The sequence below is a fragment of the Callithrix jacchus genome, chromosome 2, assembly GCF_049354715.1.
Source record: "Callithrix jacchus isolate 240 chromosome 2, calJac240_pri, whole genome shotgun sequence".
Lineage (NCBI taxonomy): Eukaryota > Metazoa > Chordata > Mammalia > Primates > Cebidae > Callithrix > Callithrix jacchus.
Window position 1 is genome coordinate 15283687 of NC_133503.1, and position 21786 is coordinate 15305472.

The window sequence follows — 21786 nt, forward strand, 5'->3', positions numbered from 1 at the left end:
TCCCAGCTCCTCGGGAAGCTGAGGCAAGAGAATGGCTTGAACCCGGGAGACAGAGGTTGCAGTGAGCCGAGATCACACCATTGTACTCCAGCCTTGGGGACAAGAGCGAGACTTCATCTCAAAAAAAAAAAAAGCCATGCAGAGAATAATACAAGGTGAGGTGATGGTGGGGTGGGGAGGAATGCGGCTGGACATCACTCGTGGGTTGGGTTGGCTGAGATTGGTGCGCTCTGGCGTGAGACCTGTGGGAGAAGGGAAGGAGGCTGGGCACTGGTATCTGCACCCCTCGCTCCAGGAGCTGTCTTGCTTTGGGTGAAGGAGCCAGGGTTCTAGACCTTGTGTGTGGGGCCTTTGTTCAGCTGTGAGTGGTGCCCAGGCAGAGTCTCTTGATTATAGGAAATGGATGCACTTCTAAAATGCGCCCCAGACTTTCATGTGACTCCGTGTGAGCCTTGAGGCGTCTGGGAAATAGACCTGCCTCAGTGTAGGCTACAGTGGCTTGCTTTGGTTTAGGAATGCTAGCTTTTGAAACTGTATTCAAAATGTCTTTGAGGCCAGGTGCAACAGCTCACATTTGTAATTCCAACACTTCGGGAGGCCAAGGCAGGAGGATCGCTTGAGCCCAGGAGTTTTAGACCAGCCTGGGCAATATAGCAAAACCCCATATCTACAAAAAAATGCAAAAGTTAGCCAGGTGTCATGGCACATGCCTGTAGTCTCATCTGTTCAGGAGGCTGTGGTGGGAAGATCGCTTGAACCCAGAAGGTCAAGGCTGCTGTGAGCCATGATCATCCCACTGCACTCCAGTCTGGACGACAGAGACCCTGTCTCCAAAAATGTAAAATGAAAATTGTTGACAGTGCAGTTGTTAGAATCTGGATCCAGATCAGCTCCAGACATTGTACTTGGTGGATGGTCTCATGAGGCCTTCTCCATCTGCCCATCTCCCCTTCTGTCTCTCTTTCTTTGCAATCTGTTTGTAAAAGAACCGGTCGTTTGTCCTGGTGGGTGTCCCCCATGTGGGTTTTGCTGATGGCGTCCTTGCTACATTCCCCCATGTCTCCTGTGTTTATAAATTGGTAGTAAGGCCTCAGGCCCTGCTCAGAGTCTATTGCTGCTTTGCTTGTTTGTTCGGTTTTGCTGGAGCATTTCGACGGTGAGGAGGCACATGGGGATGTGTGTTTGTCTCTCTTTGTGATGTTCATAGCTGTTGATGTTCACCTAGCCTGCTGCTTCATTAAAGTTGGATAATGCCTTTTAAGGTAAAAGAATCTTGCCCCAAAATATCCATTAGTTCTGGCCGGGCACGGTGGCTCACGCTTGTAATCCCAACACTTTGGATAACCCGAGGTCAGGAGTTCGAGACTAGCCTGACCAACATGAAGAAACCCTGTCTCTACTGAAAAATACAAAAAATTAGCCAGGCATTGTGGCACATGCCTGTAATCCCAGCTACTTGAGAGGCTGAGGCAGGAGAATCACTTGGATGGACCCAGGAGGCGGAGGTTGTAGCGAGCTGAGATCATTCCACTGCACTCCAGTCTGGCGACAGAGGGAGACTCCATCTCAAAAAAAAAAAAAAAAAAAAATCAGTCTGGAATTATAAGTGAGAACACCGACACTTTGGCCAACACAGCATAGTCTCTGGTGTTATGAAACGAAAACGCGCTATTGTCAGTGTATTTATCACGTGGGTGAAGCTTGGTGAAGAAAACATTGTCACCACCGTTCTTACTGCAGGGAACTGGAGGAATTGAAGAAGCCTGGCTTTAAGTATCAGTATACTCAGTAATGACAGATTCTTCCTTATTTAGCACTGGGGAGTGTAAAAGTGACCTGGCTTCATTTTTAAACCTCTTCGTTGGCTGAATCATGACATTCTGTCAGTGTCGGGCAGCTGCTAGCTATCTGAGGCTTCCTACTTCCTTGGGCAAAGCACACACACCACTGTCACCGGAGGGCTGGGCTGGGCTGGGCAGGGTCTGCCTGCAGGGGCGACCTGGTGCTCTGTAGCCTCCACGGCACAGTTGGCCCAGGTGGACACCACTGCCGCCCTTCCCACCTGAGATCCTGTTCTCAGCTCGTGTCCACAGGCTTCAGCCTGTCGCCTCCATGGGAGAGATTTCCAGTCATCCTGTCCCCGGCTGCCTCCACGGGCTGCACCCGCCAAAGCTCACTCCCACACAGACCACCCTCCCTCCCACCTCTACCACACAGACACACGCACATGCACATATGCACACACACACACCGTCATCTTCAGGTCCCCAATACACACACACACACACACACACACACACACACACACACACACCCCATCATCTTTAGGTGACCCCTGTCTGTCTCAAAAGCTAGAAGGCTTTTCAGTCTTTCATTTTAGCAGCCTTTCATTTCTGGTTTCATCTAAGAATATTCAAAAGCCCCAAATAGCTAATGAGAATGCCCTCCTTCTGTGGATTCTAATAATTTCAGTTGTCATTGATTCTGTGTGTGAGTCATGATTGCCGATTAACTTAATGATCACTGAAATCAATGAGAAGGCCTGTCCAGCACAGGGGTGGAGTTGATGCCCACAGGGAGGTCATGCTTATCACTGACAGCAGCTGATATTCCCTGGACAGCAGACTTCTGTCAACACAGTCACATGAAAGGGAGGGTTCAGCTGTAGGGGAGGGGTTTTGTGGACAGAGATGAGACCATCCCATCAGCACTCATCCAGCCTGCATCGAGGGGCGGCTAGTGCCAGGCCTTCGGGACACAAATAGGAATGAGACCCACGCAGGGGTGGAGTCCAGAGAGCACACGATGCCTGGGGCTAGGACAAGGGGAGAGGCCAGGCTTCCTGGGACGTATCAGGGGAGGCTTCTAGGAGGAAAGCATCGGAGCCAAGCTCTGAGGCATGAGCTTCAGCAGAAACACAAGGCCCAGGCATTGTGGTGCCCTGGGGGGACTCAAGAGCTGGGGTTGGGCAGCAGCCAGAGAAGCAGGATGAGCCCCCACGCTGCTGCCTGGGTTCTGGCTGGACTGCGAGGGGAGTGGCGCCACCAGCCCCCTCCTGTCTTTTGTACCTGCACACCCTTCGTACCCTCATGGTGCTTCCTGGGTGGTGCCTGTGCTGGGACCTCCTAGGAGGTAGAGGGATTGCGGGGCCTTGGGAAATGGAGAAAGAGAGGCACAGAAGAATGACAGCCGCTCTCCAGGGCCCATGGCAGATTAGAAACCCCATTCCCGGCCTCCACATCAGTTCACTTTCCCAGTAGGAAACCCTGTGGCCTTCTGCGCAGTTATTTTAACATCCTGTGCAGACTACAAAAGCGTTGCGTGGGGTGGTGGGGACCACAGCGGTCACCTGCATTCAGCCTCTGTGGATGCGCTCCTTTTGTTTTGTTTTGTTTGAGAGGGAGTCTCACTCTGTCATCCAGGCTGGAGTACAGTGGTGCCATCTCAGCTCACTGCAACCTCTGCCGCCCGGGTTCAAGTGATTCTCCTGCCTCAGCCTCCTGAGAGCTGGGACTACAGGCATGCCGCACCACGCCTGGCTAATTTTTGTAGTTTTTAGTAGAGACGGGGTTTTACCATCTTGGCCAGGTTGGTCTTGAACTCCTGACCTCATGATCCACCAGCCTTGGCGTCCCAAAGTGCTGGGATTACAGGCGTGAGCCACTGCGCCCAGCCAATAGTGCTCCTTCTGCTAGACAAGCAACCACGTTTCGTCCAGACAATCCCAGGCAGGAGTTCTGGGAGTGCAGCTGCGGGAAACAGCCTGCAGAAGCATCAGCACTGCTCCATGGGACGTAACTGGGATCAGGGAATGGCTGTGTGTTCTGGCCTCCTGAACCAGCAGGGAGCACGGATCAAGCATCTGTGTCAGGGACGAGCAGCGCAGTTGGAAATGCCCCCTGCCCAGTCCGTCAGCCACAGGCACACAGGGCAGCAGAGCACTTGAAAAACAGATGGTGCAACAAAGGAACTGGGCGTTTCATTGTATTTCTTTTCATTTTATGTATTTATTTAGTTCTTTGAGATTGAGTCTTACTCTGTCTCCAGGCTGTAGTGCAGTGGCGTGATCTCAGTTCATGGCAACCTCCACCTCCCGGGTTCAAGCGATTCTCATGCCTCAGCCTCCCAAGTAGCTGGGATTACAAGTGCCTACCACCATGCCCATTTTTGTATTGTTAGTAGAGGTGACGTTTCGCCATGTTGGCCAGGCTGGTCTCAAACTCCCGACCTCAGGTGATCCACATGCCTCAGCCTCCCAAAGTGCTGGGATTATAGGCGTGAACCACTGTGTCCGGCAAATTTTATTTTAGTTAACTTAAGTAGCCATATACAGCTAGTGGCTGCCACATTGGACAGTTAGGAATAGATTATACAAAATAGGACAGTGTTCCATTTAAAAAAACTTGCTCTAGCTGGGCATGCTGGCTCATACCTGTGATCCCAGCTACTTGGAAGGCCCAGGTGATAGAATCACTTGAGCTCAGGAACTCGAGTCCAGCCTGCACAGCAGAGAGAGAATCATCTCGATATAAATATAAAAATAAAGTTTGATCCACATCGTGGTGGTCGAGAAGCAGGGACCATGGCTGAGGCTCAAAAGATGGCAGGCTGCCGAGCACAGTGGCTCACACCTGTGATCCCAGCACTTTAGGAGGCCGAGGCTGAAGGATGATTGAGCCTAGGAGTTTAAGATCAGCGCAACATAATGAGACCTCATCTTTATAGAAAATTAACTAAAAAACTGTCTAGGTATGGTGGCTCCTGCCTGTAATCCCAGCAGTTTGTGAAGCCAAGGTGGGTGGATCACCAAAAATTAGCCAGGTGTGGTGGCAGGCACCTATAATCCAGCTAGTCAGGAGGTTGAGGCAGGAGAATCACTTGAACCCAGGAGGCAGAGGTTGCAGTGAGCTGAGATTGCACCATTGTACTCCAGCCTCGGCAACAAGAGCGAAACTCTATGTCTCAGAAGGAAAAAAAAAAAAGCCAGGCGTGGTGGCATACACCTGTAGACCCAGGTACTCAGGAGCCTGAGGTGAGAGGATCAACTGAGCCCAGGAGGTCGAGAGTGCAGTGAACTGTGATTGTTCCACTGCACTGCAGCCTGGATGACAGATCGAGACCCTGTCTCAGAAAAGACGGCAGCCTTTGCCACCTGAAAGCCCCAGGGGACTCTGGCACCCTTGAGGCCTGGGGACACAGTCCTGGAATTGTGTGTGTCAGCTTTCTTCTGTCCATCTGTAGTAACTTAGCTTTCCCTAACCAAAATGTCTAAACCAGCTGATGATGATGGGGAAAGCTGTGTTATATCCCAGGCCAGACAGCAGGATCCAAGAGAGCTGGTAAAGCATCCTAATGTTTTTTAAAAGCATTTTTAGGCCAGTGGCTGACACCTGTAATCCCAGCACTTTGGGAGGCCGAAGTGAGCGAATCACCTGAGGTTGGGAGTTCGAGACCAGCCTGACCAACATGGAGAAACCACATCTCCACTAAAAATACAAAAAAATTGACCAGGTATGATGGCTCACCCCTGTAATTCCAGCACTTTGGGAGGACGAGGCAGGCGGATCATGAGGTCAAGAGATGGTGACCGTCCTGGCCAATGTGGCAAAACTCCATCTCTACTAAAAATACAAAAATTAGCTGGGCCCTGGTGACGGGCGCCTGTATTTCTAGCTACTCAGGAGGCAGGAGAATCACTTGAATTTGGTAAGTGGAGGTTGCGGTGAGCTGAGATTGCGCCATTGCACTCCAGCCTGGGCAACAAGAGTAAAACTCCGTCCCCCTAAAAACAATGTTCTATGTAGTTTTACATACAGCTACTGTCAGTTACAGGCAGTTTATTTTAACCCTGGAATGCTTAGGCTTAGGTGTACAGGGAGCCATCCTCCATGGAGTAGCCCACTTACCTGGAAGTCCCACAGCTGTCCCATGACGGCACGTCCTAGACCATCTGAGAGCAGGGGCTTCTCCCCAGGGGGTGGGGAGACTTGCTGGGACTAGAGTTGGGGGCAATAATGGTAAGATCTCACCATGTTTCCCAAGCTGGTCTCAGACTCCTGGCCTCAGACAGTCCTCTTGCCTCGGCCTCTCAACGTGCTGGGGTGCTTGAATTACAGGCGTGAGCCACTGTGCCCAGCCTACATTTTTTAAATTTATGGATTCTCTCCTGCAGTTCCAAGTGAGGAAGTGTTGGCTCCCTTCCAACATTATAAATAAGCAGACAGCTCTCCTTTTTAAAAGCAAATCCGCATTTCACAGCGTGTGCTCACCATGGCGTGAGCCCCTCCTGAGAGCAGTGGAGCCCGTGTGCAGGCCTGCATGCATCTTCGTTTGCGTCACGAGGGCACATTGGCTTCCAAAAAGATCCCGCTGACTCAGAGCAGTGGCTTTTCCTTGTTTGGGCCTCAGCGTCCCCATTTTGAGAATAAAGGGATTGATCTAGATCAGAAGGGAACTGGAAGACAAGCCCAGCCCCCAGACAAGGGAGGACGGGAATGTTTTCACACTGAGGACAGGTATCAGCGAGGGCTGCTTCTGTTGCCAGTAACTGACCTACAGCTGGCTTAGAAATGTTCTTTAGCGATGTTCTTTCTGCTCAGGAGCAAGGCCGCCCTGCACTGTCCCCGTTCACTCTGTCCTACCTTCTGCAGTGAGGGCCACCAGCATTCTCTGCTGTGGCCTGAGGAACAAGCGGTGCTGGGCACTCCAAGCTGCCTGGGACCCCTCAGAAAGCCAGATCAAATAGTCCCCCACCCTGGGCACATGGCCCTGTGACGGGCACCCCGGAAACTGCACAGGAGGGAAAGTGGAGTGGAACAGCCACCGGGCAATGGGCAGTCAGCCAGTGTCCACACAAGCATTTTGGATTCTTGGGAGGGAATTGGGGGGGGTCACAAGATGTGTCCACCCTGGCCGCAGTCAGCCACTTGGTGGCTTCGCTCTCCAGTCCCCAGTTGCAGCCCAGCCCACTCTCTAGTGGCCAGGGGTCTCCTGTCTTGATAGGGACACGCGACATGCAGCAGGCAGTGCCCGAAGGGCCCTGGGTGCTGGCAGCAGTGCAGTCTCTGGCCTGGAGGTGTCCCCCACTGCCAGGAAAGGGAGCAGGGAAGAGGGCAGGTCTGGGCACGGTGACCACCGCAGTGGGCTGAGTGGGAGGTGAGGGGTTCAGTCAGGGATGCAGGGAGGGTACTGTGAGACCCCTGGAGGCCACCAGGTAAGAGGCGCCATATGTGCCCAGCCCCAGCCTCGTGGTGGGTTTGCTTTGCCATGGAGAGGGAGGCAGAGAGGCTCCTGCCAGCCTCATATCCAGTGGGAGTGCTGGGGTTTCAGCTCCCTGAGAAACAAGCAGATATTAAAGGGGAAATCTGCCTGAACACGTCCAATGCGTATTTTAAAGGAAACACTGTATTACGGAATATCACAGACTGAAATGTGCGCGATGAGTTTTCACGATGTTACTACGCATGCCCAGTAGGACATTCCTGGCCCCCAGGATCCCCTTCGTGGCCCACACCCATGACCATCCCTTCTCTAAGGCCAGACTCCACAGCACGGAGATGGCCGTCAGGGTGGCCCCGTAGGGACAGTTGCTTGGCACTGTGAGGTGACCGTCTGCACAGAAGCCGGCTCTGGCTCTCCCATGGATGGGCGTCTGGTGTTTCCGGTCTGGGCTGTTTCACCAGGGCTGGCTGAGTGTTTTGGGGCCCATGGGCATGTGCCCTGCTTGTTCCTACAGGGAAAAGGATTGTTGGGCCCCAGGCGTGCACAGGGTTGGCTGCGGTTGGCTCAACTCTGAGCTGTTTTCTTAGGCGTGCTTTCCCCCCGTCCTCCCGGCAGGAGTCGGTGCTTCTGAGTTCCTTGCAAGGATTCATTGGGACTGTTTTAAAGTCCCCAGCAGCCTAGGAGGGGTGTGAACAAGCTCCGGGGTGTGCTTGGGCTGGGTGGAGGGTGTTTCTGGTTTCCACTTTGAGAAGCGCCTTCCTCTAGCAGAAGCTGCACTTGGGAGGGACACAGTGTTGGCCCCAAGGAGTCAGATGACTCCAGTGGCAGAGGAGGGGAGGACCAAGTAGAGTCAGGCTTGGCATGAAGTGTGCCTCAGGCCCTGCCACGGCCCTCCCGCCTGTCCTCTGGGCCACAGGAGGCCTTTCTGCAACAGGGTCCACGGATGCCAGCACCGTGAGCACACGCACCAGGCACCCTGGGGTATTAAAATAATAAATTAGCCTGTCAGCATCGCAGAGCCTGAACCTTACACCAATGAGGACTTCCTCCAAGCCTGCTGGGGAAGCGCTGCATGCTCCACAGGGAGGAATCACTTTTGCAGCCATTTAAAGCCCTGTAAGATGTGCAAGGCCAGCCAGTGGCTTCCAGTGCAGAAGCAGACACCAGATAGGCCCGGCTGCCCTGCCCAAGGGCTCTGGAGATGGTGGGACAGGTCTCACACCACACCCCTGGGGCCCACAGCCCACCTTCTGCCTCCAGTCTGTACACCCAACCTGAGTGGAGGCCACCCCAGAGGCCAGGCCCAGGCCTCCATGTCCAGGAACAGCCTGCACTCTAGAGCTGGCATCAGGCAAGAGAGGGGCTCCTGAGTTGATGCTGAGAGGTCTGCATGCTCCCTGAGACCCCCAGGGGTGATGGGCCGCTTCCTGGGACTGTCAGGACAGTGAGGTGGGGCCTCAGCTCGTCACAGTGTTACACTGCCCTCTCCTGGACGGCCACCCGACTGCTCCATGTGTGCAGGCTGGAAAGATTGTTAAACCCTGCAGGCTTTTTGGAGCGAGGGAAAGAAGGTGAACACCTGGCCCCAGCCCTGCAGGCCCCTTTGCACTTTGGTTCCATCTTCTCTTTTCCTGTTTTCAGCTTCCCCTGCCTCCAGCGGCCCCCAAAGCTGACAGGGTTTTATTTTTACTTCCTGCTCTTCACGTCATCCTTCAGGAGTCAGCTCCCAAAAAGCACACCCCAGTCTCGGTTCTGCACTCGAGAGGCCGGGGCTGAGGACCTGCGGGATCTCCGTTTCCCCCGAGTCTGAGATGTTCTGTTTGGCACGAATGTTTTCTTCTGTGATGTCGCTCTGTTGCTCAAGCTTCATTATGTGAAACTTTCCTAGTTTAACAGATGGCTCGTTCACACGTGAGCTCTCGACACCTCACACCTCCCAGGTGTGAGAGTAGGCAGCGCCATGCTCTCACGCCTGGGAGGACCCTTACTGCCCTGCTGAGCATTTTCTGTTCTTGCCTTATTCTTCCAAGTGAATGTAGACAGTCTCCCATATTAGGTCGGGGCGCTTTTAAACATCCGTCACGTTTTAGCTGCCTTTACCTTCAGGTCTTATTAAAAATCTCCAATACAGGCCGGTCGCGGTGGTTTACACCTGTAGTCCCAGCACATTAGGAAGTCGAGGTGGAAGGATCACTTGAGCTCAGGAGTTTGAGACCTGCCTGGGCAACAGAGCAAATCCCCACCTCTACCTGAAATAATTTTTAAAAGACCAATTCCAAGCCCTCCATAAACTTCTTTATCTTTCTCACAGAACGATGCCAATGGGACTGCGAAGCCACCTTTTCTCAGGTAGGTATGGCTTCCTACATCAGCCTCAGCATGTGACTTTGCTCTTCCCTGTAGTGTCCCCCAGGAGGGCCTTTGGTGCCCAGGCCAGGAGGCTCAGCCTGAGAAAGGACTTGCCCTGTGGGGCCGTGGCCCCCTGCTCCCTTCACCACCTGCTTTAGAACACCCTGGGAGCAGGGTCTGCCCACCCCAGAGCGGCCCCCACATCACCCACAATGCAGGGCTAAAGAGGTGTGGGCACCCACATCCAGAACCTTTAAAACCTGGGCTCGTTCTGCAGCGGGCGGTGTAGTGTAGGAATCAGCATTGAACAAAACTTTCATGCTCAGAAAATACTGCTGGGACCTGTACAAGCTGGACAGGTGGTCAGCAGCACAGTCTCACAGGGCAAGAATGGGTAATTAGCACCGTTAAAATCCAATTTTGGTGAGGCGCAGTGGCCTCATGTTGAGACCACTCTGGCCAACATGGCGAAATCACATCTCTACTAAAAATACAAAAATTAGCCAGGTATAGTTGTGCGCGCCTGTAGTCCCAGCTACTGGGGGAGCTGAGGCAGGAGAATCGCTTGAACCTGGGAAGCGGAGGTTTCAGTGAGCCAAGATGCACCACTGCAATCCAGCCTGAGTGACAGAGTAAGATTCTATCTCAACAAAAATCCCATTTCCCTCATGGAGCGGAAGTTCTGAAAGATTTTTCTTATCCCCTGCAGCGGAGAAAACCCCTTTGCCACTGTGAAGCTCCGCCCGACCGTGACAAATGATCGCTCAGCACCTGTCATTCGATGAGAAGACAGCCAAGGACTCTCCTGGGCCTCTCCTGTTCTCCCTTTCAGAATGATGGGCGTGTCCTGTCTGCCACGTGCTGTCAGGAAGCTTCAGCGGAGGGGCCTGACTCCAATGTCGCCTGCCTGAGCAGATCATGCTTCTGTTTCACATAGTTGGGTTGACACGTTTCTGCCTTTAAGATAACTAATAGTCTAATCACCAACTCAATCATTTAAAATATTTTCTTCTTATTCTGTTCAAGAAGCAGTGAACATGGTTTCAGTCTTTATTGTATTTTTTTAAATGAATTTTTTTCCTTAATAAAGCCAGAATAAGGGATAGTCTATGCTTTCATGCCTGGCTTTCTGCACGTGACGCAAATGAGACCAATTTTATTTTATAAAGTATGTGCTCTTAGTAGCATTGTGTCTACCTAAAGAAAATACCACACAGGTTTGCATCTTAGCATGCAAATCATAATCTTAAGCAATATAAATTATGAAAATACTATATACATGTAATTTTTTAACTAAAAAGTTTTAAACTTTAACGAAATGTGGAGCTTCTGGAGATGGAGAAACCCCGCTCCCTCCGACTCCGACAGAGCTGCAGAGTGCTAAGAGATTTTGCTGCCCTTACCACAGCCACCTGTCGCACTTGAGGAAATCCCCTCCCAGAGCTCCTTTTCTCGGTAGTTCAGTCATCGGCTGGATTCGCCACACAGCCCATCCAGGACACGGGCTGGGCGTTGGACTCACAGCTCCTGTGTTCTCACTCAGCTAGTTGGCCAAAGCTGCATCCATTACCAAATACACTCAAACTTCCCGGGGTCCCGGTTTCTCCATGTTTCAGTCAGGTTGGACTCTCAAAGGATGTGCATAAAGCCCACGTGACCTCTGGTGCCTGGAGAAGGCGGGTTTTCAGCCCAGCAGCCATGACGCACTCAGAACCCGGCCCTGCAGCGTGGATGTGAGGACTCAGCGGTGGCTGCCCTGGACCCCGGGCTGGAATTCACCTCTGGCTGCCAAGGATCTGGACCTATTTTGCAGTGGAGCATCATGGTTAAATTCCCAGCCCGGCCCAAGTATGGGAATCTCGGCACCTTGTGAGGCTAAGGCAGGAGAATCACCTGAGGTCAGGAGTCTCTCCTAAAAATAGAAAAATTATCGGGGCATGGTGGCAGGCACCTTTGATCCCAGCTACTCGGGAGGCTGAGGCAGGAGAATCGCTTGAACCCAGGAGGCAGAGGTTACAGTGAGCTGAGATCACGCCACTGCACTTCAGCCTGGGTGACAGATTACCAGCCTGGCTGTTCACCGTGTGTGCTGGGGGCACTGGGGCTTATCACCTCTCCTCTGGCCTTGCCATAGTGTACTGTTTTCTTATGAGGGGAAAATTGGGAAAGGTCACATGTGGGTAAGCCAGTGGACATGGGTGATGCTTCAGGCTCCTTCCAGCCAGGTAGAGCAGTGTCACCATCTGCCTCTCTTCGGAGGACAAACCAGGCACTCCCCATGGAGGGCTACACGCACCATGAACTGTGTTACCCGCCAGGTCTGTTCTACAGAAGGAGCTGTGGCCACAAAAGAATTCAGTCCGCAAGGCCTCTGTGGCCATGTTCCCCACTTCAGACGTCAGAGCAGGGCTCAGGGAGCCCCATTTGCAGCCGTGGGGAACTGTAGGGTGTGGGTAGCCTACCTTTGTGCCCTGCCTTGGGGATGGTTCTGGTTCTGTTACGGGGCAGGAGAAGGGCCTGGGCGGCCTCGGATGCAGCCCCAGGTTCCACCTCCCAGACCAAAACCGGAGGAATGGCCTTGTCCTTGGCACGGAGGTGCCTGCTCTGTAAATGTCAAGGGATTGTGTTTAATTTTAATAATAAAGAACTTGAAAACAAGCATACTTTCTTGAGCTGTAAGTGCCTACAGAGGAATACAAAGTGCTTATGACCAGCCCGGGGACCAATGAGGCAGCGATGCAGGCGCCACTCGTCTTTCCTGGGTGTTTGAAATCATGGAGTAAGCAGCACCAGGTCAACAATGGTATGAATCTCATTTATTGAAAACATTATTTCTCACCTTTCTCAAATTGAAGACTGCAAAAAATAAAAGCAGTGCTTTATTGAGTTGTCATGAGCCTCGGGCGGGAGCAGCAGCTCTGCCTCTCCGCACTCAGGAAACTGCAGCTGGCATGTGCCACACCGGTCCCACCTCGCTTTACAAAACAGTCCTGAAGCTGAATCAAATAAAACTATTGTACACGACATTTACATTAGAAAAAGAGAGCTGGGTGTAGGAAAGCCGGGCGTGGTGTTCCCTTTAAGCGAAGGTGGCTCCGCAGTTGGGGCATCTTCGCTTCCTCAAGGCGAAACAGCAGATGAACCCAAAGGGAAACAGAATGATGGCCAGGAAGATGCCCAGGAAGGTGAAGCAGTCCTCCAGCACCCCAACCCTGCAGCAGAAAGGGCAGTGCGGTCAGGACCCTCACCCTCCCAGCCTTACACTCGAGGACTGACCAGTGGCCATGATGGAAATGGGGACCACTGGTGAGTGACAGTGACCATCTACCTGAAAATACAGCCCCTGCCCACTCCCCCCACCCAGCCCACTGGCCTGGAGAGCCCCAAGAACGGTCTACATGTGCCCATTAAATAGCTGCTATTTAATCACATGCAACATTCAGAAAAAAGGAAAACAGTTGAAAGCTCTCATCAGTTAACCTTGAGAGGCAAGGCCAGGCACATGGTGGCTCATGCCTGTAACCCCAGCACTTTGGGAGGCTGAGGTAGACACATCACTTGAGGTCAGGAGTCCAAGACCAGCCTGGCCAACATGGTAAAACCCCATCGCTACTAAAAATTAGCCAGGTTGTGGTGGCACAAGCCTGCAGTCCCAGCTACTTGGGAGGCTGAGGCATGAGAATCGCTTGAATCCAGGAGGCAGAGGTTGCAGTGAGCCAAGACAGAGCCACTGCACTCCAGACTGGGTGACAGAGCAAGACTCTGTCTCAAAAAAAAAAAAAAAAAGTAAAACCTTGAAAGGCAAGATTATTTCAGTGCCACAAGCCACTACACATCTGCTCTTAGTAAAAGAGCAACCAGCAGCTTGGGTACCCGGTCAGGTTCGGGGTTTTGTTCGGTTTCTGTTCCTTTGGTAGTGGGGGTGGGTTAACGGGAGCTCATAGTCTGCCATTTTCACACAATGTCTGAAGGCCACTTATTTTGAGAAATGTGATCTTAAAGCCAACTCTTCAACAAAGTTTAATGTCTGTAACAGACTAAGACACCTGCAGGCCATCCCCCAAATCCTGCACCTGTGAGCACAGGTTCAATAACCTGAAATCATCAAACCCAAGTGTCAGTTTCAGAGGCCCCAAAGGTAGGAAGCCAGGAGCTGTGTGCTCAGCTCAGCTCCTCAGGCTATTTCTGGAAAATTCTGGACACAGCTGAAAGTAAAATAAAGACCACACTAGCCAGCTCAGGCCAAATGAGAAAAGCTTCATTCTCACCAGACAGGCAGACCCCAACAAGCGCCTTCTGGGCCTCCTGGGCACCTAAATTCCCCCACCCCAGCCAGTACTGAGGTAAGTGGAAAGAACACCAGCGGGGTAGGGGTATCTGGCAGGTGATGGGAGCTGGGGCTTTGGGGAAGGGGAGCCTATAGCAAGGTTGGCACGCTCTAGTGACTAGCAGTGCCTTGCTAAGAGGAGAAAACTTGGCCACCCAGGGGACACTACTCCCATTCCAGCACCCTGAATGTTTCCAAGCTGCTTCCTGGGGGTCCAGACTCAGGAGGGCTGCTGCCCCCACCCCTGCTCAGCAAGGCAGGCTGGGGACCGGAAACCCCACCCACGGAACCTGTTCCCTGCCTCTCCAGGGAGTATGGGAAAATAAACCAGGATATTCTGAAGTCGGGCTTTCCACTGCTTAAAGAAAAAGTCAAACTTCCTGCCCACTGCCTCCCTCCAACCTACTCGGACAGCTCCATTCAGCAATCTTCAAGGGGGTTGGGCCGGGGGGTTCACTCCTGCAATGGCAGCACTTCGGGAGGCTGAGGCGGATAGCTTCAAGTCAGCAGTTCAAGACCAGTCTGAGCAACAAAGTGAGACCCTTCCCGATCTCTACAAAAATTTAAAATTAGCCAGACACAGTGGTACGAATTTGGAAAAGGGGGATTCTTTGCTCAGCCGATTTTGGGAAACTTTTATCCTTGTCTCCTAGACAGTCCCTATGCAGCGCTCCTGTACCGTTTCCCAAACTCACATGATGACACCTGTCTGTGTGGAGGGGCTGCGCTGGGCTGCAGAGCACATCAGGAAGCCCTGCTCCAAGGCAAAGCCCATCAGAAGACGCGAGTCTGTCAGTAAAGTTTCCATTTCTTGTGTGGACTTTTACAAAAGTGTCCCCTGTCTAAGCACCACAAGGTCGTCAGGCCACCACACTTGTTCAGCATTGCCTAAGGCTGCCCCCACCAGTCCAGACTGGGCAGGACACCCCTGCGCAGCCCTGCCGATTGCGGCATGCCCTGCCTGGCCCCAGGACCCTCTCCCCCAGGTGTGAGGTGGGCAGAAGCCCAGCTGCCGCAGCTCCCAAGACCACACTGCCACAGTGGGGAAGCCTCAGGAAGACCGAGCACAGCTGTGTCCCCACACATGCAGATGGCCACGACAGGCTCTGGGGAGCTGGGGGGAACCAGTGGCCGCTGGCCTCTCAAGGGAGCATCTGGGCTTCCTTTTCCTGTTTCTTCCTGCATCTACAGTTCAGACCCTAAAAAACACACTAGCTTTATGTTCTGGTTAGAAAATGTCCCATGAAAAGGCAGATGGGAGGGTGAAGGGGCTGAGAAATCCTTCCATGGGAGAAGCCCGTTCCCCTGGAGTGGTCCCCAGTGAGTGTCACCTGCACCCCCTCAGCCGGCTCAATCAGTGACCATCTGAGCACCTCGCCTCAGGACCAAAGCTGCTGAGGGGTAGTGTTGTGGGCAAAGTTGTGGACAGAGCTGACTGCCCGCTCAAAGGCCCAGAGGTGCCTGGGAGAAGTCTGGGCAAAGGGGTGTGGGTGGGGAGCCCACCCATGGCACGCAGCAGAGGCATCCAGGTGTGATGGTGGGGTGGGGCGGGGGTGGTGCTGCCTGGTGACCCCACCACACCGGCCTCCCACCTGAGGCTGCTGCTCTCCGCTGGCGCAGGAGTCCAAGGGCAGCAGCACTCTCCTGCCTCCTCCCTAATTCTCCATCCAGACCCCAAAACCCATCTACACTGTCAGAGCTGAGCAAGTGCAGGAAGGCTGCTCACTCTCACTGGATTCTCACCGTCATGGGCCAGGGCACCAGCCCACCTACGCGCTAGGATTTCCAGCAGCGCCAGCCCTGCCCACCCAGGCCCTGACACCTCACTTCCCAGCACCTCGCTTCCCAGCCCCGAGGCTGCAAGCAGCACAATGGCCAAATCTAACGTGCTGACGCCACAGCCTCCCAAGTACAGGAGAACACCCTCCTTCTAACCCATGGAGTTTCTGTCCAGACCCATCACATCCTCAGCCAGAGCACAGGGCTGGGCCACTCGTGCCACCCTGGGCTGAGCCCCTTAGTCCGGGAACCCACTCTGGCACCTCCTAGGGCAGCAGCTTCCCCATCCCAGGTCCACTCAACTCCTGCCCTCCCACCCACCTCCAGTGCTGCTTAAAGAGGGAAAGAGGGCCAAGGCCACTGGGTCTCTGGGGAGAGCGAGGCTGTCCCTTCGGTGCCGCCCAGGAGCTAGACAGATCCAGTCATCCCAGGAGGCTCAGGCCTCCACCAGACCCTAGAACCCCTGCCTGGGAGAACAAGCACTTGGACCTGAGGGTTCTGAATGGGCTTTGAAGGCCTGAGGGGGCTGACCAGGAGAGCTCTGCCTTCACCTCTGGCTCTGGGGTCAGCCCGAGGGTGGGCAGCATACCCTACCCCCAGTATTCCACAGCCATGCGCACAACTTCAAATGCCAAGAGGCGCTGAAGGCGGAACTGGCTGTCACTTGCCGGCAAACTCACCTGGTAGCAACATGTGGCCTGTACTGGTGTGTGGCTATTTATAGCGTCATTTACCCTACTTTATCTGAATATTCATGTCTTGCTGCAGAAATATTAGCTTTAACTGCAGTACTGCCCTAGGCCTCAAAAGGAATGTTGGCATCATTTAGTTTTTTAAAACCCCAAATCTTCGGAGCTGGGAAACACAATCCAGCTTCTAGACCAAGACTCCCCAAGCTGCAGGGCAGGCCCCTCCCCAGCACCAGATGGGGAGAGGGGGAACCCCTGCCCCAGAACAGATGCCATCCCCGCCAGCCTCAAGTTCTCTTCCCTTCTAAACCCAGAAGAGCATACCTGGGTTGGCTGGGTGGGTTTCAACCCTCTCAACCACTCCCATCCTCACCTGCTGCCTCTAGCTGCCCCTCCCCCACTCTTGCGCAATAAGCAGGCCAGGGCCATGGAGGGATCATGGCCACCAGCGAAAGTAGGGAACTGACTAATTCTGAGAGCACTCCCTTAAGGCGACTCCAGCCTTGCAGGGAAAGTGGCCAACTGTGCTGCTGCCATTGCAGTGGAGCCCTCACCAGGGACAGAGAGGGCTGGGAGCAGGGCTCTGAGCTGCCTGGGGAAAGGGCCATCCTTGCCCCTCCCTGTTTTCCCACAGGCACTTTACTGGAGGCTGAAGCCAGGGTGTGTCCAGGGCCTCCCAGCCAGGAAGGACGTGGCTGGGATCTGAACCCAGATGGGCTCCGAGTCATGGACACCCATCCTGCAGGCCCCAAAGGCAGTCAGTGCCACAGGGGGCTGGCCCCAGGGCACCAAGCTGCCCTCTGAGCCCACAGTGGCCTCATGGAACCATCTAGGCCCAGGAGCAACCCCAGACCACCACCTCGCTGGAAGACCGGGCCTCCCCAGGAATGAAGTCACACTCCAGGCAGGGTGAGGTGGCCTCAAAGCAGCTCTGGAAGGGGAGCTGCCTCGATTTGGGAGAGTTCACCAGGACCTCCCAGGGCCATTCCCAACAAACCCAATGGCCAGGGCCAGCCCCAGCCTCTCCTGTGGAAGAAAGTCCTGGGCAGGTGCCTGGAGGCTGCCACCACACCCACCCCAGCGGTGCCACCTGGCCTGCAGCTGGGGTCTGAGCCCAAGGTCAGGGACTCCGGAGGCCTTGGAGGCCACACCTGGGCCCCAAGGTCCGAAGTCCTGCCCAGCAAGCAGTCTGGGGCCAAGCAATGCCCCTACACCTCAGGACACGACGGTCAGGTTAGGGACAGCCCATAGGCTATGCATATGGGCAGGTCATTCCGGCCAACTCAGCCACTTTCTCAACCTACTGGCTTCAGTTCACAGGTGGCAGGAGGGAGCAGCCCCTCCACAACCATCATCAGGAAGCCCAAGGCTTTCACAGCCTCCTTCCCCTTAAGCCCTTCCCAGACTCCACAGTCTCCCGCACTGCCCGTGCCCTCCACAGCCTGCCTCTGCCCCTCAAAGGGGCATGCCCTCATCCCTCAACACTGGCCACTGAGCCACACCTCGGACCTCTGGGCATCATCTGCCCTCCACAGCTGTTCCATTCCTTTCCCTTCCCCTCGCTTTCTGAGACCCTCCACTTTACAGGATTTCCTATCTCTCTGGTCAACCGAGAAACCAAAAAACCCAATTAAGAGCCCAGCCAGTACTCATGGGAGTCAGTGCTGCCTTGGCCATCCCCACTCCTACCTCCCCAGCCTGCAGGGCCCAGGCTCTGCTCCAGCCCATGGGAGCCCCCCAGCACACCCACCTCATCCTGCACCTAGCGATAGCCTCCCTGGGTAAGGGAGAACCCGGCTTCAGAGCGGCCCAGGCCTTGGGCAAGGCAGGGCAGGGCAGAGGTGAAGCAGGAGGGTAGGAGGAGCAGGAATGTATCCACTGCTGGGCTGTGGAAATGCTTCCTCGTAATGGGCTAAAAAGGGCAGACAGAGTCTGGGCACTTCAGCAGAGGCCTGGCCAGGGCAGCAGAGCCACAAGGGACACCAGCTTCTCTGGCCAAGCCTCAGTCAGAGGAACTAACAAACGTGTGACTTGGGCAAATTCCTGCCATGCCACCAGGCAGGGAGGGGGACAGAGCCCAGCAGGCTGGACCTGGGGCAGGAGGAAGTGAGGTCATGTGAGCGGTGTCCTGTCTCCCGGTCCTGAGACGTGCAAGTGTTCAGGGAACTATCTCCACTCTCCTCAAAGAGAGGAGAGGCTGAGAGACCACACACCCCCTCCTCATGCCAGCAGCAGAGAACCCAGCCCCCTGCTCCCCCCCTGGCTGCTGTAGGGCACACAGGTGCCCATCCCATGCCCTATGCTGCTGCAAAGGCACAGAAACACCTTGGGGAGCCAGGGCCACTCTCCAGCATCCAGGGCACCACGGGCAGAGGGCAGGGATGTGTGTACTGGGAGGGCCTGGCTACCAATTTAAGGGGGTCCCCAGAGGATCAAAGAGTGCTCTGATCCCAACTTAAAGGCCTATGGACCCCCCAACCTCGTCCAGAGAGGACCCGGCCTCTTCCCTGCCTGCTGCAGCTGCCCAGGGGCAGAGAACAGTGATCAAGTAATCAAGGGCTCCACTCCTGCAGCCTCTGGGGGCAGAGCCCAAGATCCTCCCCTACAGAGCAGAGCACAGCCTGACCCAGCTTCAGGTTCTGCATAACTGGGGAGCACCACCAGGTCAGTGGAAGCCACAAGCCTCCGCAAGGACACAACTCCCACCTAGGCAAAGGGAAGTGGCAGAGCCAGCACCCCCATCCTGACAACAACTGCACCACCACCTGGGCACCCCCCAGCCCTGGGATATCTGGGCCATCCCTCACTGCCGCTGGTTTCCCACCTCTCCAAGTTCAGGGGCTTGGGCAGAAAAGGGCTTCAGAGACACCACCATGTCCCAGGTGGGGAAACAGGCCCCGCAGTTCGTGGCAGGGCCAGGACTGGAACCCAGCTATTCCAGCAGGCTGGAAACTGCGATGGTAGGGCATGGACCCTCTGCCCTCTCCATGTTCTGAGTCCCTTCACACCCACACAGCTCTGCTGGCCCCCCAGCGTGGTACGGCTCCCAGAGAGAACTGTCCCGGAGGCAGCCAGTGCCCCACCCTGCCCTCCCTCCACCTCCACTCCAAAGGTCAATGTTTCTGCTGGGCGGTGACCAATTGTGTCAAACTGATGTCCCAGTTAGGGTTTGTCACGGGGTCCCCGTGAGGGCAAGCAGCCACAACCTGCCCCAGGGTCCCAGCCTCTTCTCCCCACCTCTGGGATGCCCTCCCGCTTCCCAGGAAGTCGCCGGCTAAGGCTGTGAAATCACTCACTTCCCCATGATTCCGCTCTAGGCCTTACACACACGATTTTGAAATCAAGTCTAAGTCCAAACCAGGGTTTCTTAATTCCATCTAAGAGGCTTCAACTTCCTCCTCTCAGACACAGGCTAAAAACCCTGTCTCTGCCAATTCTGCCGACTTTCGAAGCAATATGAACAGCCCCAGCTGCCAAGGGGTGTATTTAATTAATTCTTATTTAAATTTGAATCCTTAAAACCTTCACAAAACAAGCCTCTAGCTGCACCTCGGGGCCCTATGAAAACCAGAAAGGGTGTGCAGTTCCAATGTGATGATATGAAAAAAATCACTCCTGCCTCAAACAACCACGGGGTTTCCACCCGGGTCCAGCTCATGGAAGAGCATTTCTAGTCAGCTTTGGATAAAGCAGCTCTTACAGTCATCGCTTCTCCTGCTGGTGCATTTAATCCAAATGCCCCTTCCGGGAAAACGAAACCTTCCACCACCTTCAACAATCAACTGCAGAGTAAACTTTCAGAAACTGGATGAAAATGCAGACACCTGATTCCTTGCAAGTCCCAGAACAAAGACGAAAAGACCACGAGTCCCGTTACCATTCCTACATCCCAATTGCTTGGGGTGCAATGCCCCACAATGCACTCCCCTCCCTAGGAAAAAGAACCTACCTCTTTTTCTTACCCCCACAAAATGTGTTCAGAGCCAAGGGTGAGTTGACCCACGCTCTCCCACACCGCACATGGGCACCCTGTCCGTCCCTCCCATAAAGGACTCTGGTTAAGATCCAAGGCAAGCTGGACCCACTCCCACAAGCAGAGCTGACTTTGTGAGGTCCTGTAGGGTAGGGCGGGGGTCCTCAGCGCTTCCAGGGCCAGTCCCGTGGCTGCAGACCCACTCACCTGCATACGGGACAGCCTCCCACGACCACGATGGAGTTGGCAGGGTACCGGGTGACGGTCCGGCTGTGGATGTTGTAAACCCTGGGGTGGTGGGTGGGTATCCCTGTAGGCGGGAAGGCAGGTCATTAGGCGGCAGGGAGGAGAGATCCGACCGCGACAGGGACTACTCTTCCTGTACCCCCACCTCCACCCCCCTAAAAAAGCCCCCGGTCCTTTCCACCCTCGGGACGGCCACGCGGGCCTGATTCGGAGCTAATCTGCCAACAGCGAGCGCCTCGTGACTCAAAGTTCATCTGGGGCAGGGATCCAGCCTCGCCGGGTACCATGGGCCGGAGGACGAGACCCTCGGCAGCGCAGGATCCCGAAGCCCGCCCGGGGACCCCCAGCTCCAGGAAGGACCCCCTGGCGGGCCCCACCGGCCTCTGGACCCGCGTCCCCCGCCCAGGCCTGCACCCCCCGGAAGCGGCCGGCAACGAAAGTTGGTTCCGGGCCCACCTGTGACGAGGTAGGGGTAGGGCGGCGGCGGGGGTGCGGCGGGGATGGCGCCGTAGCCGTGAGGGCCGCACGCGTAGTCGCCCTGGCCGGCCTCCAGGTTGTAGGCGGGTGGCCGCTCCTGCAGCAGGGGCTTGTGGTCCATGGCGGCCCGCCCGCGCCCGCCGCTCCGGCCCGGCTCGGCTCGGTCGGCCCCGGCGGGGGACGCGGCGGCAGCAGACGCGGCGGACCGGGCGGCTCGGGCCCCTCTGAGGCAGACGCGGGGCGGGGCGGGGCGGGGCGGGGCGGGGCGGGCGCTCGCCGCGGGCTCCCCCCGCCCTCCCGGACCCAGTCACAAGACCGGTGTCACGTGGCCGGTGGGAGGTGGGGCGCAGAGCAGGGCCGGCGGGGCGTCTTAAAGTGGCCGCGGCCACCCAAGGCCGTCTGTACGGCTGCGCCTCTGCGCTCCGCCTCGCCGCGGCTCTCAGATCTCCGGGGACGGGGAGACCCCACCCCCACAACGACCCAGAGAAGCCCAATAGGGCACTGACCTTTAGGGCCTAGGGATGCACCCCTATCTACTCCTACGCTTCGATCTCCGAGGCCAACCGAGGTCCCCCTACCCTTGGAAGTGGGCGGAGCCTGGGGGCGGGGCCGGGTGGGTCCCCGGCCGTCCCAACCCCAGCCCTCTGCCCACGCGATCGCTGGCGCTCCCAGCTGTGCAAAGGGCACACCCGGGCGTGCACCCCAGCTGCGGCCTGCGAGGTGCT

The 21786-nt window shown here is 55.3% G+C and overlaps 2 protein-coding genes across 4 annotated transcripts in view; one reads left to right on the forward strand and one right to left on the reverse strand.

The window, feature by feature from the left end:
• The window catches only part of BAIAP2L1 (BAR/IMD domain containing adaptor protein 2 like 1), a 110352-nt gene extending 98124 nt beyond the window's left edge, over positions 1 to 12228 (forward strand). For all 3 annotated transcript variants that reach the window (XM_035282715.3, XM_035282720.3, XM_035282730.3), the window contains exons 13-14: positions 9533 to 9570; positions 10280 to 12228. In XM_035282715.3, coding sequence (XP_035138606.1) covers positions 9533 to 9570; positions 10280 to 10355 — 114 coding nt within the window. In that variant the 3' untranslated portion in view covers positions 10356 to 12228. The remainder of the gene's footprint in view (positions 1 to 9532; positions 9571 to 10279) is intronic.
• Positions 12229 to 12369: 141 nt separating this feature from the next.
• On the reverse strand, positions 12370 to 21287 carry BRI3 (brain protein I3). The gene is made up of 3 exons (XM_002744057.6): positions 21041 to 21287; positions 20546 to 20648; positions 12370 to 12782 (listed from the first exon to the last, which is right to left on the reverse strand). The coding sequence occupies exons 1-3, from the start codon at positions 21180 to 21182 to the stop codon at positions 12650 to 12652; spliced, it is 378 nt and encodes a 125-aa protein (XP_002744103.1). The 5' UTR covers positions 21183 to 21287; the 3' UTR covers positions 12370 to 12649.
• Between the last annotated feature and the right edge of the window lie 499 nt (positions 21288 to 21786).